Source organism: Daphnia pulex, chromosome 5, assembly GCF_021134715.1.
Source record: "Daphnia pulex isolate KAP4 chromosome 5, ASM2113471v1".
Classification (NCBI taxonomy): domain Eukaryota; kingdom Metazoa; phylum Arthropoda; class Branchiopoda; order Diplostraca; family Daphniidae; genus Daphnia; species Daphnia pulex.
Genome location: NC_060021.1, coordinates 8,227,474 through 8,244,274, shown reverse-complemented (window position 1 = coordinate 8,244,274; position 16,801 = coordinate 8,227,474). Strand labels below are relative to the sequence as shown.

The 16,801-nt window shown below is 42.4% G+C and overlaps 1 protein-coding gene across 1 annotated transcript; it reads left to right on the top strand.

Annotated features, from left to right (window-relative positions):
* The first annotated feature begins 3,408 nt into the window (after window positions 1-3,408).
* On the top strand, window positions 3,409-6,226 carry LOC124194177. Its single transcript, XM_046588242.1, has 3 exons — window positions 3,409-4,037; window positions 4,307-4,438; window positions 4,637-6,226. Exons 1-3 carry the CDS (start codon window positions 3,949-3,951, stop codon window positions 4,800-4,802), a joined length of 387 nt encoding a protein of 128 aa, XP_046444198.1. The 5' UTR covers window positions 3,409-3,948; the 3' UTR covers window positions 4,803-6,226.
* Window positions 6,227-16,801: the final 10,575 nt, after the last annotated feature.

Here is a 16,801-nt window from a genome sequence, read left to right as displayed (position 1 = left end):
AAAAAAAAGGTCTTGTTGCACTTTGCTTCAAGTGTTCAAGTTCAAAAATGTTCGAATGTGATGGCTTACCCACAGAAAAAGTTGTGAGGTCCAAAACAAAACAAGCCTGATCTGCAGTCGTTCAACAAATGAGATTTTTAGTGAACCATGACTGAGTAAAAACAAAAACGGAGAGAGAAAACAGTTGCAGTCAACCGCTTAGCTCAGAAATAAACATACCATCTAACGATTCATAATCAACGCCACCAAAAGCTGTCCAAAAGGAAGAATAGAGATCAACTTTGTCCTACCTTTGTGCCTGGGAAATACAGCCAGGCATCTACAGTTGCTCCATCCATCCGATGAAGAGTTAAATCACACCAGACGGAATAGGGTAAAGGGTGTCCTCGTGAATACACCCACATTCAAATGGGCGTACACGAAGACATTAAAAGAAAGGGGAAAAGGAGAGATCCGTAACTCGATTGACATCGGTAGTTTTTCCAATACAATGAGATGCTTTTCATCTAAATAAAAATAGAAATTAATGCAGCATTACAATATCTAGTAGGTCACAGGTCAATTAAAGTAAAAGAAATCATTACCAAAGCGATGATGCTGAAATTGTGGCTGATGACAGGTTAACACCTGCCCAAGAAAAACTTGTATGTTGTGTGGTTATGATGACTCCAGCCTCAAATCTGCAAAAAAGAAAAAAAAAATGTTACATAAACTGTCATGCATCGACAGGGCAATCAGTAATCACATGGTAAATGCTAGTCAGGAACTAGCAGTTCAAAAATTTGGAAAAGGTTTAACTCTTCTATTGCTCCCAGTATCATTCTATTTGTATTTTTAGTTTGATTTACCTGCTAAACAGCATGGAGTATGACGGTTACCAAAAACAAAAAAAATCTACAACAATATAAATCTGGAACTTTGTCTCTGACTTTTTCGAAATTTTCAACTAAGCGACAGCAGACGACACTTGCCCAATTTTCTTCTAATCAGCATGCTTACGATAATAATACGAAATCGGTAGAAATTAGAAAAGATAAAAAATCAAACTCCCCCCTCAAAATGCAAACCGCTCAAAAATGATTAGGGAATAAGTTGAGGAAATAAGTTTTAGTTGAAACCTAATTTACCATTTTTCTTTGATATAAAACCGGGAAACCTTTCAGGCCTCAAACGGCCGCCTACAAATTATTCAAATGCCGTAGTATACGGTTCGGTTTGATAAATATACAGTAGGTTTCCCCTTTTTTTCCATTTTTTATTTCTATGTCTCTATGAGCTCACATAAAAACCAAACTGGTAAAACTTGCTGGATGCGGTTGGGAGCTGTCGTGAAATGATTCACCGTGAAAAGCGGGCCGGGAGATGTGTACTGTCGGGCGTGTGCCGCTGCATCAGATCGCGTCTGCATTATGTCCGGACAGCAGCAGCAGCATCGCATCCGTCTATATATATTTATATTATTCGACAAGGGATGCTCTACACTATATTGACATGATGAAGTGCGGCCGGTGATGTACTATCCACATTTTGTGCTCTGCGTTTCCCGGCGTTTTCTTCTTTTCCCAGCAGATTGTTTAAACTCACCGATTCGTGTGTGAAAAATCTCGCCGTCGGTGCGTGATTTCACTCAATAATCAGAACGTCAAAAACGTCACAACCGGATCTTTGAATGACGAGTCAATAATTTCTTTCGATCTATTTTTATTGATTTCTTAATTATCGTTCCTTGGATTGGAAAACACGACACTCCTCGTTATTCCATAGAGTCGACCCGGAGATTGTAAAACGTAACATGGACTTGGAACTTATGACGCAACTATGGATGGTATGCTCAGCCGGCGGGGCGCTAGCCCTTTGGGCGAACCATAAAACAAATACCATATAGCCTTTGGAGTTTGAACAGATCGAATGGAATAAGAAGCCAGTTCAAATTGTGTCCAGTAATATTTCTTAGCTTCTTTCCCCATACAGCGCCTGGCAACAGAATTCTTCTCCCAACAACACCATTTCATTTGGATGGTCTCCATTTGAAATAAACCGATGTGTGTTTACAGAGTCTGACTTATAGAGAGAGATACTGGGTGTTATTTTATTCGGAGAAACCCAGGCCAAAATGACACTGATGGAATACTGATAGTGCTGCGCGCTGTTAGAAAACCTTCACGGACGAGAAAAACTATGACGCCATGGCGGAGTTACCAGTTTTTATTTCGCGCTTTTCTCTTCTTCTACTTCTTCTTCTTCTTCTCTCTGCATGTCAATTGGCGCGGTGGAATTGAATTGAACAAGCGGCAACTTTTGGTTGCGCCACTCAAGTCACATGTTTCAAAATAACGAGATCGCCTTGGCTCTCCCGATCTCTTTTCTTGATTTGTATGTACAATAGACGTGTAGAGAATCAAGCCATTTGTGGCTACATCATTTTCGGGGTCTGCCGAGATTACAATGTGGCAGAGCCGGGAGTTGATGTGGGGGGGGGGGGGGGCGAGATTGATAAGGAGGTTGAATTTCCCGTACGGAATGGATCCCATGTTTTCGGCGTGAAAGTCCTCCTTGGGGCGGTATGACCTCGTGTTTTAAGGGAAAAAAAAAAGTCTCGGTCGTGTAATGTCTGTCGTCATACAGCAGACCCGGCGGAAACCTACACGACGCGACTTGGACACAGCAGAGAAAGAGAGAGAGATCCCCCACTTCACACAATACACAAGTCTGTGACGTCAATTGATGAATCGTGAAATCACCAAAAGCTTTCCGTCATTGCCCTTTTTTGTATGTGCGGATCGAGAAATGTTTTATGTACAGAATATATAGGCTGCACATGGTATAATCACGACGGGGGTTTACATGGCTATTTTCTTTATTACAGATTATTGTGCTTTTATCTTTTTTTCCAATTATCGTGAAAGTCTTTCGAGATTTCAAAGAAATGAAACAGGATCGAAACTTTATTTTCTGCGTGGGTAGTACCCACGAAGCTGTATTGTTAGCGGCATGATGTCTTCCGATTAATCGTTCAACAATAGCGTCTAACAGAAAAAACGGAAAATTGCCTCATACTTCATTTGCATTCATATGTTAATGAATAGTAACAACAACCAAAAAAATAAGAGGGCCAATCCTTATTTCGTTTATCAACTCCCTTTTGTTTTTTCCCCCTGTAAATTGCAACAGGAGAGGGACGGCATCAACAGCCAAGGAAACGTGAGTGAGGCGGCGTTAGTAGCGCAATAGGGCCGGGCCGGGTGGATTCGGGAGAGAGGCGCGCGCTCACTCAGCAGCAGCAGCAGCTCTCGGGGGTTCTTTTGAACGCGATGAGATAAGCTTCTTTCCCCTAGGTGGGCGTGTGTCTAGGGGAAGCCGCGTCGCCGGCTCTTTGCGTCGCATGCCGTATATAAAATACCACGAGACCCGCACCAAGGCACGTCACACAGACAGCAGAGCTGGTCGCGGAAGCTAGTTCACCAAGTCAAGCCGAGCAGCACACTCAGCAACAGCTGTTATACACATTCACTCCCCGTAGTCCCCAGCAGCGCCTTTTTTGATCACGCTCATCTTCATCTAACTTATTCCTCTTCTATCGCAAAGACACCATCACTACTGTCTCTCAAATTAGTTTTGGGGACGATTTCGGAGCGACAGACAAAACATTGAATAGCATAACAACCTGTTTATTGGATTTCGGTTCGGATTACTCTTCCAACGCAGAGTCACCAGTTCCGGCCGAAGTGTAAGCGTCTCAACTGTCGACCTCAACACTTGATCTTCTTGTCAAAAGGAGTTTTCAAGGAACTGTGAAAGTTTTTCGAACGTTTTTTTTTTTTGCAACTTCGTTCGTCGTCCAATACCAAGCGAGAACTTTTTGGTATCGACATTTCCTTAAGGACGAACAACCGGAGAAGAGTAACAGAGTAGCAGCATCCAAGGAAACACACACATCAGAGAAGAAAAATGCATCAGAAACTGGCACATTCGGTTCTCATAGCGGTGGTCGTTCTCGCCCTACTGGCCGTCTCCATTCAGGCATACCCGTCTTGGAGGTGAGTTTCCAATTTCCTCGTCAACTTGTATCAAATTTGCATTCAGCATTAGCCTTCAGCAAGATTCAATGTAATCTGATTACAGTCTGTAACGCATTAGCATTTTAGACTCTTGTCAATTCGGGGATAGAATTTGATTGGCTTAATTTGAACGATTTCGTTCATCAGACGTTTTCAAATTTGACACATGACTGTGCAGCAGTAAATTGGCTATGGACGAATCGCATTTCAGTATATTGATCGTCGATTTGTTTACGTTATGGCAGCAGGGGTAGCCGGCAGAAGAGAGTGTCCGATCAACGACTGGCAGAGTTACAGACTTTATTGGCCATTGCCCGTCTCAAAGGCAAAATGACGTCGTCATCGGGCAAATACTACGGCTACGTCGATCCATCCAAAATGTGAGTCTACTAATATATCTATTTCATTGTAATTCGCTGACTTTCTTCCGTTTGCTCGCGAAGACATTGTATACATATTTGACAAGGCATCATCTCTTTGATACAATAGAACAAATTGAATTTGCTGTTCAAATATATACAATCAGCGATTGATTCGAAGCTGTTCCTAATTGCTAAATTTGCTTTCCTCCGTCTCAGTGGCCGCAAGAAGCGGAGTCAAGCGATTCCGGCCGACGAATCACAGTTGGACAACCATGCGGAATACGAGAGCCGGGCGGATGACGACAGAGACTCGGCAGAAAGTCAAGAGGAGGTCTACGACGACATTTGGCGTTACCTGCGCAGCAACAACAAAATCCGTTGATCAGGATTTTCGGTTCGCCTACTCGCCCCCCGCCACCCCCTCAATCTTCTCTGCGTTCCGTCTCAAAAACCATCATTTGAATTTTGACCCTCGAATTTCTAAGGCATTACTTTTACTCATTTCAAAAAAGAAACAACTGGAATTCCCTCTCAACCGTTCCTATTTTGTTGCTGCTCCTTTGACGTCAAAGTCATTCCCCTCGATGTAACGACGTGATTCGATCATCGCGCCATCAGATCTGAGATATTTAGTCGTTGATGGCCTGTTTTTTTCCATCCATCTTCCCTGTCTATCCTCCACTTTGTCTGTCTCTCTCTCTCACTAAAACAAACATCTCTAGTCACCAAGCCGGATTTCAACTTCTGTAAGATGTACTCCTATGTTCTCCAGCAGCGACCACCTGAGCGGAGTCAATATCGTGCGCCCCGAAACCTTGTCCCGAGTGTTTCTGCACGGTTCTTTATAACGTTTGAAATAACTTGTAGAGAAATGCGTAGGATATATCAACAGCAGCCTATAGCGTATAGCCGCCGCTTGATATGGCAGCTGAAAAACAAAAAAACAGCTTCTCTTTTCTTCTTTTTTACTTTTTGTCCAAATGCAAAAACTTAAAAAACAAAAAAAGAAACAAATCTCTATGACACAACTATTCCGTGCAAGGTGGTCCTCATTTTTTACATTGCGTTTTTTAATGTACCGCTACTTTGAAAATTTTTCGTTCTCATTTCTTTAAAGCAATCAATTGCCCGTCTATATTTATTTCCAATTATATATATACTTTATGACCGATATTTGCATAGATTATATATATTATTATTGTTGAGAAAAAAAAAAACTAAAATTGAACCAACAGAAGAATCGCCAGAAGAAAAGCCAGCCAAAACAAGAACCTATACTGTATTATCAGTAATGACTATTATTATTATTATCCTTATGTTGTATGATGTACGTAATATGCTGTCCGTGTATATTATATCTTAATTATGCACACCGAAATCTTCCTTTTGTTGTTGTTTGATCTTCCTTCACTTTTTAAACGCCTTTTGTTAAATTACGATTTGTCAATGCACCACCTCTTACAGCAACAACAGCCCCTCCCATCCACGCTCCCTCTCTTTCTCCTCTTAATAACTGATAAAAAGAACATGTTGAAATACCGGAGACACGGGAATTTGGTTTAAATCCCCTGAGAAGAGACTCCCCCCCCCCTCTCTTCCCCTCCCAATAAGAAATGAAGATGAATCATTGACAAGTGAAGAAGATGAAGAATAGGAGGATGATCATCGTCAGCAATCGATGTGACAGCGAACTTGATGAAAGCGAGCCACAAAGCCCATCACAATGAAATCGACCGATTTATAATCGATGTGTAATCTGCTACGCCTCTCCACCAAAATAAAAATGAGAGACGTAACAAAACAAAAAATAATAAGCAAACAAAAAATCAATACATTTCAATGTCGAACACGCTGGCTTGAACTTCTCAATGTTTGTTTTTTAAATTATTATTATTATTATTATTTATTTTTTGTTTGCCAATTTGGTATAGACATTGAAGGAAAAAGATTTTGAAAAAAAAAATTTAAAAAAAAAAAAATTTTGTGTTATACAGCGACCAGTTATCCCGCTCTTCAAACGCTCTCGGGTCCTTTTTACCCCGGGTAGACAAATCGTTCAAATATGTGCGGAGGAATGTTATTACAATGAAGCCGCGCGATCGCCAAAGAAAAGACACGCCTGAGCCAATATTGGACGCGGTTGAACGCGGTACCCATTTTAGTGTCAACGTCTGGCCAGTAATAAAAAGTCTCGTTACTCTTCGATATTTCAACAAGAATTTCCTCTGGGCCGATCTGGATGTTCTCTGGATTTTCTCTGACCGACCAAATAGCCGAGCGACATCACACCACCCCTAGATCCCATATCTTTCCATATTACTTGCACGCCAGAGTAGTACTATCGGTGCGCAATGGAGAAACTCCTTTCCGAGCGGTTTGTTTAAATTAGCTAATAAAAGAGCGCCACGTCAGTTCGTTGAATTTGGCACCGAGACCTGTCTTTGAGCTTCTTTTTCCCACCCACTTCTCACGAGTCTCGACTCATTTGCGCATAATAAGCGGCCCGCGCTAATAGAGACCGTGTGACATGTCTCTCGACCGCCTCCTATTACGGTGCTAAATCTGGCTCATCCATTACATGTTAGCTTTTCTCTATCCCATATTTGTGTAGACACTTGGCTTTCGCACTTGTATAACGATTTGCCGCACTCGGGCACTCCACCTTAATGACTATTTGCGGTGTATGCGCCAGCTAACACTTGCGCCTGTTGTCTGCTCGAGTTTTTGATTGTCCACTGTAAGACTCCGTTAGAAATACTTTCAGTATCTATTAGTTATTTGTTTGCAAATTTTACAGGTGTCTATAAGAAAATGCACTTATTGATTATATTGTACCCTTTTTAGTGTAAGCAACACAATCAATAAAAGTTATTAATAAAAAAACAAACAAAAAAAAAAACAACAAAAAGTAACACTCACTCCCCGAGGGCATGATTCCGCTTCGCTCTTTTATATAGTACATCAATTGCACATCAGCCCAGCACCACACCAATTACGACAGCAGAGAAGCTGCAGGAAAAGATGAACCCAGGGCAACTCGCGGTTTATACCGACTTCCCCAAGTATGGACTCGGGGGACCTCGCGGAGATCCCCAATTTTGGTAGAATAAAGTTCCCCAAGCCATTAGGTCCTACTGAAATTCAAGGTGTTGGATTCATACTGGATCCACTCGCTATCGATCAACAAAGCCATCAATGAAGCTAAATAACTTACATATTTTTTCTGAAGTTCAAGTTCCCTTATGCTAACTAAGGTCACTTTGCACACGGTCACTTGTGGCTGGATGTATTTAGTGGGCAAATCGAATATGGCTTTTCCTAAATTGCGTTACGACATTGTTACAACCGCTGTACAGCACTGTATGCCTATAGGCTAAAATAGATTGGTATCGGAAGCAGGAAGAAGCCGTCCAATCGCCAAAATTGGTTCGATTCACTGACGTACTATCCGATGTTTTAATCAAATCTATCGCAAGAATTTATTACGTAATCATGTAAAGTGCGTCAACCGGCGATTCGCTCGCAAATCGTGGCTTAAATAAATCAGTGCCGACAAAAAATTGACGTAGCGACAAATGCGCATTTCATCCAACAGCAAACACAAATAATAAGACGTATTTATAGGGCTATCTCTCTTGTTGGTACAGTGCGTAAGACTAGAAAATCTAGAATCGTCAATATTATGTGGACGTGTTGCCGAGTGCGGATCACGATACCGTTCGAGCGTTAAGTGAGACACGTCATTGACTCACGTCAAGCTCTTATTGCTCCTGATTGTACTTCAATTGAATATCACAGAGCCCCCCCCCCAATTTGCTTGTTCTGCTTTACTTTATCTCGACTTACTCTACTGTGAATTTAAAAAAGAAAATAAGAAAAAAAACGAGCTTAAAAGAAAATATCATTAAAGGTTAAGGACGATCAAGAGGGGGGACGAGGTTCGGAAGTTCTCCAAGATGCATGATTTTTCCCTACACACGTGCGCGCTAGATTTACAGTAAGGCAACCTTCCACTTAGTACTGGATATTTAAGATACGAGCGCATACTGATTGACCTGTTAAACTATTGATTACCATTGGCCTAAACACAATTCGAAATAAAGAAGAAATGTTGGTGGAAATCAGAAATGAATTGCAGCGTTATCACGTATCCATTTCCAGACAAGAACAGGAACATCTAGACAAAACCTTGCTACTGAGTAAGCTCGTTAGTGAAATTTATTGTTTGGTCAAAATTCCATCAGGTCATCAATGCAAAATGCAACACGAAAAGAATTTGTTATCTTTCACTGCTGGGAAACGACTACCAAAAAGAAAGGAAACGACAAGAAGAAAGAACGCAGAAAAAACAAAGTCAAACTCTAAGAGGACAAACAATCAATAACAACAAAGCAAGTGAGTGACAAATCGAGTTTCTACGCCGGAGAAAGTCTCGTCAAAGTCAACCGACAGATATGCTTTTTACGACGCGTAGTAGGCGGGATAGGCTATATCGGGAACCGAGAAGTATAGGCTGTAGTGTATACAGTGCTGAATGCAACTCGCATCCCACACAGCGCGATCAACGATGCAGTCGAAATTCGAATCAGATAGAGCGAAGATGAATCTCTTTTTGACTTGAGATGTCCCCCCGTGAGATTTAGTCGGCTCTAGTGTCGTCAGATCCGATAGCCGACGCTTATTGGATGCTACACTACGTACGTACTAATAAAAGCATCGCATTCAAAAGCGATCAGGGCGGAAAGAATCAGAAAATGGGCCGATCAAGCTTTCGGTTTCCTTTCGCGGGAATCGAGGGTGACAACATAATATCGTGTTGTTATGACCTTTGTGACACGCGTTGCCGGAATCACTGCTCAACCCGAACGGACTCGCTTGATTGTATATTTATATAACCCCTGTATATAAGAACGGCAGAAAGAGTTCCGATCGAAAGCTTCCGTTCGTGCGCGGATAGATGGCATCTCGTGAGCCGAAAGTCAAGGGTTTGTGCTGCTGGCTGACTTTCTGCGTGCGGGTAATAGTCTAACAATAATAATAACTAGTGGGTCGTGATTCTTTAACTACTACACATAAAAATACCTCCCATCGCCAAACAGCCCCAGTGGGCGCCCTTTTGGGCAAGGTCGAACAGGTGGAAAGTGGGCGGACTTGTTTAGTTCGTGCGTGATTTCGTGATCCGTCCGCACCATCTAGCGGTAAGCGATAGAGAAAACCGTCGGGAGGAAATCGGATGTGGTTCATTCATTGATGAGGGATAATTTCCAATTTGATTGAAATTATACAATTCAGCGGTTTCCCGCTTAGTTTCAAAAAACACAAGTAGCGCTCACAAACGGAGTGTGTAATAGACGTGCGGTTGAGTTGATGGTTTTCGACAGCAACCGCACCGAGCTAGTTACATTTAAGATGCCTATATACACTACATCCCTTTTTTGGTTGTATTTATTCCTTTTTTCTGATAGCACATTATCACCTTTCTCTAGCTCCCACACACAAAAACCCGATCCGATATTATATATATTAGATTCCCGGTAGCCGCTTGTTATTCCGGATGAATTGTTCCTGTTTTTGGAATTGCGGTCTTTTTCTTTTTTTCCCCCAGCTCCCATTTGTTTGTTTGAATTATTCCAAATTCTTCTACCGCAAAAGAATGATGGCGATAATGAGGGCCACCCCTTGAAACTTCTTTTTTTTTTTTTCTTGGTATATCAAATGCGAAAAGAATTGGAACAATCAGCGCACCGTCGAGACGATGTAATTTTTCTGTACGAAGCTGGGAAATAATCCAGGCCGGACGTTCACCACCAGCGGCGTTTGAATGAAAGAAAAAAAAATTCGAACAAATACAAAAAAGCAAACATGCACGCTGCATTCATTTGCTTAGATTTCTTGGGACTCCATCCAGTAAGCTCGTCCGTATTTGTCCACGACGACGACAGCGAATAATAATTCGATCGAAACTCTTTTGTCTGACTGTCTGGTGATAATCTGACGGGGTTTCTGCGCGGCACTCTCGCGGTTCGCCAAAAGATATGTGAAACAAGTTTTGAATTTCATTCAAATGGCATAGACACGCCGGCTGGCTCTGGCTAGAACTAATGCATATAAGTCCCCCCGCATCTATATGTAATATAACTACACCGGCGTTGTGTCTATACCATACTGTAGTCTCACATTCATTCAACCGCGATCTCCGGCAAAAGAATAAAAAAAAGGGGGTGTCACAGCCGGGACGACGAACGACTTATGAAAGAAACAAGTCGAGGAAAAAAAAAAAAAAAAAAGAAAAGAAATATCAGCATTGTTCTGCCGAGAGTTGAAGAAGAAGAAGACGATGCCGAAATGGGGTCACGCGTGTATTTCTGAAACGCTCTTTTTATAACTCTCTTTCCGAAGTGAAACCAACTAAGAGAGGGGTCGCTATTCTCGCCGTGACACGCGGGAGCGTGAGAACATTTGTGTCTACTATTCCTATATGTACACTCGAGAGACAAAAAGGCAGAAAAAAGAAAGAAAAAAAAAATAAGATAACCAAACAAATTATATTCTCAATAATGAATGAGCAGCAAGCCAGAAGTAGAAACGAAATAAACTGTTTGTCAGAAAAAAGAAAAAAAAGAGGAAAAAACACACGGAGGAATAAGATAGCGGTTTTTCCTACGCATTTTTCATCCATGGTCGGGTTTATATTATAGGCCGCAGCCGCTAGCTTCTATATGCGCATTAAATATGGTTCCGCGCTGGTCTTATAATATTTAAGGGCAATCATTATTACGCAAGAACCTCTGACGCGCATTCTTTCTACCATCACACATCAGTTTCTCCGCTCTCCCCTCAGCTCCAGGCTTCTCCAGATTCTCAATTTGTCTTGGATAGTTTCTTTCTTCATCACATCTCGAGTATTAGAAAAAAATTAGACTTTCTGAATGTTATTGGCGCTAAAATTCAAAAAGTTTTATTATTAGAGAAACTACTATACTATCGTTAAAATGAATAGATCTTCTATTCTTATCGATTTTCCCCACGCCCAACTGTGAAATCGCATGGTGTTCGCTTCCATTCGGGACAGTCGATAGTAATTGGCGTTGAATATTTCACGCTCGTCTCATTATCGAAATTGGTTCTCTCTCTATAGTCGCCCGGTGCGGAGCAGAGCTAGCGCGCGCGGTTGGCTCACATTATGCGCGTGCCATCGTCTCTAAACGCGGATGACCCCGGAGAGTCAACCACGTCGGCAGTCTTAACATAAGGGCATCGTGAAGAATGAATGGGTTCCTCGTGATGGCTCATGGCAGACGACGACGACGAGTGATGTTGTTTCTACTCAACTGGGTTGCTGGATGAGTAAGAGAGTTTTTCGCAGCTCTCCTGACGAGCGGGAGAGCCGCCTCAGAGTCTGGGTGCCGGGGCAACACAGCAGGGCTATTAGACAGTCTGAAGAGGGAGGGAGGAGGACTTGGGAGAAGCCAGGCGAAAAAAAGAGAAAAAAAGAGAAAACCTTGGCTAGTGATGGAAAATAAAATCTCGAAAAAGAAGCAGTTTGTTTTCATGAAATGTCCTCCTTGACCCGTTGACCCTCTTGTTGTTTATCACATCTCTCTTTCTCGTTGCTGACTCTCTCTCTCGCTAACTCTGTGTGCACTCGTACAGCTAGCTAAAGTATATGTATTTCTTTTTTTTTTTGCGGGAGTCACGCGTCCATATAATACGTTCATCCCAATCTTTGATTCGCTAGCCCTTGTATAACCGCCTCCCTCTCAGCAGAGTCTCCTCCTCGCCTTATAGTCCGGCATCACGAAAGCGTTTTGAAAATCTCCGGGAATTGCCAAATTCCCGCCTCCGCTTTTTTCAAAGAAAAATGTAAATTTCGCATTGAAATAACAGATCACCCTCAGAGAGGAGCACCACCATATACTCATATATAGTATATATATATTATGTATGATGATTCCGCACTATTGCATCCGTCACGGATGGTCCGTTTTGCGCTCAATGTGGCACGAGCCGGAGGTGCCAGCCCTGAATCCCTTATAAGAAAGTTCTCACAACACCATTTTTCAGCACTTTGGTCATATACACAGCATTATGTAACACTCTCGGGATGGCCTTTCTTTATGATATCTCCGCTTTTTATTCCTCGTCACCACCACACAGCACTAAATAATATCTTCTCCCGATATTATTCAAATCACAGCTTTTATGGCGCCTCCACGATTGAATGTACTTGCTGGTTTAGACGTCTCTACGTGTACACATCGTAGAGAGACCACCTCGAGGCTTACCGCACACAATCGAAGCCCATCAGACATTTCAAACCGCACAAGGTAAAAAAAAAAAAGAAAAGAAAAAAAGAAGAAGAAGAGCCGGTCCCGGTTCAGCACGCCGGGCGAATGATTTACGGCCAACTCGCGACGGGGACGCCTCTTGAAAACAACGAGAAAAATCAAAATAACTTGTGACTCTTTTTCTTTAGAAGTACTTGTTGTTACGTCTGTTTCTCAATTCTCGACTCACGCGCATCAGACACGGAGCTAGGTAAAAAATGGTTGAACAAAATCATCATCGTAACTCTCTCGCACACGGTGCGAACAATTGAATCGTTTCCTCTTTTTTTCTTTTTAAAAATTTAGATATGGACATTCAACGAAGAATCACGTAATAGTCACAGATGATGTCGACCGAACAAAGCCGTTTGCTGTCGTATGTAATACATACTTGTTGCTACATGCGTTGGCTCAATTGTCTGATGAACTGGTATAAACGGCGCCTGGTGAATTTACATAGACCGGTTTACTATATGTTATACGCATCGTTTTGGCGAGGTTTTGAAAGTCCCGCCGTGGGGGGATGTACAGGCATCATGTCGTATGCATATTGTACCAATACTTTGTGAGCACTGTGATGAACACATCACGAAAAAAAGATACAACGGCACAATTTAGGGAGGGTCAATTTGCTATTTTGAAATGTTTTCCCATGAAGAAGGAAGGAAGGGCGTCGTCGTCATATTTCTGTTGAAAAGAGCTAGTGCTCTATTGTTCGACTCCTCTTTTGCATATATTGCGCATCTGACTTTCGTATTTTCTCCTCTCAAACAATCGCTAACCGACGAAAAAAATAAAAACCTTATCAGACCTTTATACGAGAATGGCGGGAGGAAAAGCCTTGGGCTCCCGTGCGGAAAGTGCGCGAAATTCAAAAACATTTGAAAAAGAAAACAAATAAATAAATAAATCTAACGAGATTTATTTATCTGATTCCATTTAACCGACGACCTTCGGGTCATTACTTCAATCCGGTTTCAACGTGAATGTTTCATTAACAAAAATCTAAACAATTAGATAACGCCTATTCCAACACACCTGATGCCTTATCTTGGTCGCCTCTTTTTAAGTGACACTCTGTCTGTTACACGTTTGTGTTGATATTGTCGTTTCAAGTGTTCAGCTCGTCACATTTCATATATACGCGCCAAGGGATCGCAAAAGCCACCGAGCCGGAACGCTCACGATGACACCAGCCCATATAATATAATCGTTGACAAATCGACAGACGGTTTTTCGCCCACTTTGCGCTTCTCTCCACAACAGATACGTTTGACTCAAATGGGTTTCTGTCATATGTACTATGGACTCTGGAATCTTATTTTTTCTTTGTCCGGCGTGACCGCTGCTTCGTGTGTGACAGACACAAAGGAGGGAGGGGTAAAAAAAAAAAAAGTTGGGAGATATACGAACAAGATTACGTACTTTGCGTTACATCAATTGTGTCTAAACATCAGACACACACACAGGACAGTCGAGAATCCAAATTCGAAGCTATTGAGCGTGCGCACCCCGTTTCATTCGTTTTGTTTGTCTATTTTTGCCTACTTTGGATTCTCGCCATTGTCGCTCGTCTCTATATACATCAAACGGACCTTGACTGCTTGAGCTGTCCGACACCCCGGCCGCGCGCGGCCCTTTAGAGCTGCTGCTGCTGTCCCTTTTTGTCCTCGGCTGTCGTGTCGGACGGATGACGTGAATGATCCATTCACGCGATAAAAATTCCCCAACTGACTCTCTCTCTCTCTCTCTCGTTGAAGCTCACGTTTCTCGCGGGGCTCACAGCGCGCAGATCTCACTTTTTTGTTTGCAGTGCGATGTGTGCTGTTGTGTGCATGTCTCTCTCTCTCTCTTTCTTCCAGCGAATAGGCCATAGAGTACCGAACGGCAAAGCAGCAAAAGCTTTTCATACTACTTTATGTGTCAATTCTATTTCCAGACGTCTCATTATAAAAACCGCGGCTTAGATTTATGCCATTGCTGGGCGGACGAAAATATACACACACACACACACATACTGTTATACTAGATGCATAATATATCTGCGCGCCACCGGGTTAAAGAAATGTACATATATATCTATATCGTCTTCCTCGGCGTCCATAAAATCTAACCTGAATGGCCCCGGCTGTCAGTCTCGACCGGGTTCGCCGAGCTGCATAGCCCAGCTCGCGCAACACGTCCATAGAATTTGTTTTCCCAGCGATAGAGTCCCCCGAACGGAGGCAAGCCGGCGGCGGCCTCGTTCTTCTTCTTCTCCTTCTTGGTGAAAAGACATTTCTTTTCAACGTCGAGACGTCGGGCATCACGAAAATTGCATAGGGCAAAGAAGAAGAAGAAAACGAGCGAGAACATTTCTCTAACGAGGAGGAGCGAGGAGAATAAGTCCCATTGGAAATTGGGAGTCGCCAACACCGAGAGCGGAGAAATTTCTTCTTTTTCTTGTTTAAAGTCTGAAACTGGGGGGGAAATTGAGATGCAACGAAAGAAAAGGAAAAACAAAAACAAAAAAAAACGACAATTCTTTTTATATGTAGATATTCTCTCCTCCTATTTTTGCCTATGGCGGCCGGGAAATGATTGCACAAAAGTTATACTGCACACACACACATGTCCTTCGTTCACCGGTTTTGTGATGTAACACGGCGTCTCCTCCCACCCGACGATCGAAAGGAAAAAAAAGAAACAAGTTGCCGTTGTTGAATAAAGAAAAGGTTCCAACCCAATCATCAGCGCCAAACGCCCTAAACAAACGAAAAGCGACTGCTGCTGCCGAGTGTAACGACGTCATCTTTTCTTCCTTTTTTCCCCCTCAGATTCTATTTAGAGAGAAATTGGTATGGCTATGCTGCTGCTGGTTTCTTTTTATGATGATTTCTGCTGCTCCTTTCTGATTCTTTTTCGTTCTCGATCGATCCTACTGTTGATGGGTTGTAACACAGAAACGTTGCGTGCCGGATGGACCTGCCCCCTCTTGTCTCTCTCGCTCTCTCATTCTCTCTCTATTCATTCCGATAGGACGCATTTCCCTAGATATATATTTATCTAGATGGAGACATCTACGCTGGATAAACACCTGTCCGTGTTTACAGCTTCTCGAGCGCTCCCCCCCCCTACGAGAGACACTCTCCGCTGCTATAGCTCAGCGCTCTCTATCTATCCGGCTATACTATTACAAGAACGCAACACAACGACGCAGCGCATTCCACACACGTTGGAACCAAAGAAAACGAAACAGAGAATCCCTTTTTGTCCATTCTTCCTTCATCTTCTTCATTCTCCTGTACATACTGTGTGTGTGTGTGTGTTGAGCCCTTTCAATATGAAGATGTCTAAGAAGACTCCCTCTTCGAGATATACCCCCTGATGGCGCCGATAGGCCTACTGTCTATACAACTTGGATTGTGAAGTGTATATACATGTCTATAGTGTGGGGTATACAGACAGTTGAAGGGAACAAAAATATCTGTGAAGATAGAGAGAGAGAGAGAGTTCGGTCGTGAATCATCTATCGGCGGTCGTTTGGACATTGTCGTTCGTTCGTTTTTTCTTCTTCCATGAAACATCAAAAAGAAATCAGGGGGTGAAATCGACAGTCGAGAAAAAGAGAAGAAATGAAAGAGAAACGGATTGAGAAAAGGGCGGCTCAAACCAAAATTTCTTCTTGTTTCGAATCGTTGACTCATTCCTTTACTTTTCTTGTTATTCTTTATAACAAATACATCAAAGAAAATGTGAAGTGCATTTAAAAGTCTACGGCGTATAAAGGACGACGATGCACAAGGCGAGATAAGGAGAAACAAAAGGAACGAAGAAATTAAAAACAACCGGAATCTTGATTGAAAAATGCCGTGGCTTTTGAAACAACTCTCGTGATTGGGTATATCCTGCGCGTATATTACTATCTTATAGTTGATTGTTGTTGTTTCTCTACTATACACTAGTGCTCCATCCTGTATTATCCGGTCCCTCCCGCTTCGCCTCCTCCGGGATTCTATCTCGAGAGTCTTTTAGATGACCAAATTAAGGGACTTTTGGACGAGAGCAGCAGCAC

Bases quoted from the DNA above. Each gene is read 5' to 3' on its own strand.
- LOC124194177 (XM_046588242.1), top strand. From the start codon at position 3,949: ATGCATCAGAAACTGGCACATTCGGTTCTCATAGCGGTGGTCGTTCTC. The intron at 4,038-4,306 runs GTGAGTTTCCAA...TTATGGCAGCAG, and splicing joins CAGGCATACCCGTCTTGGAG to GGGTAGCCGGCAGAAGAGAG. The intron at 4,439-4,636 runs GTGAGTCTACTA...CCTCCGTCTCAG, and splicing joins TACGTCGATCCATCCAAAAT to TGGCCGCAAGAAGCGGAGTC.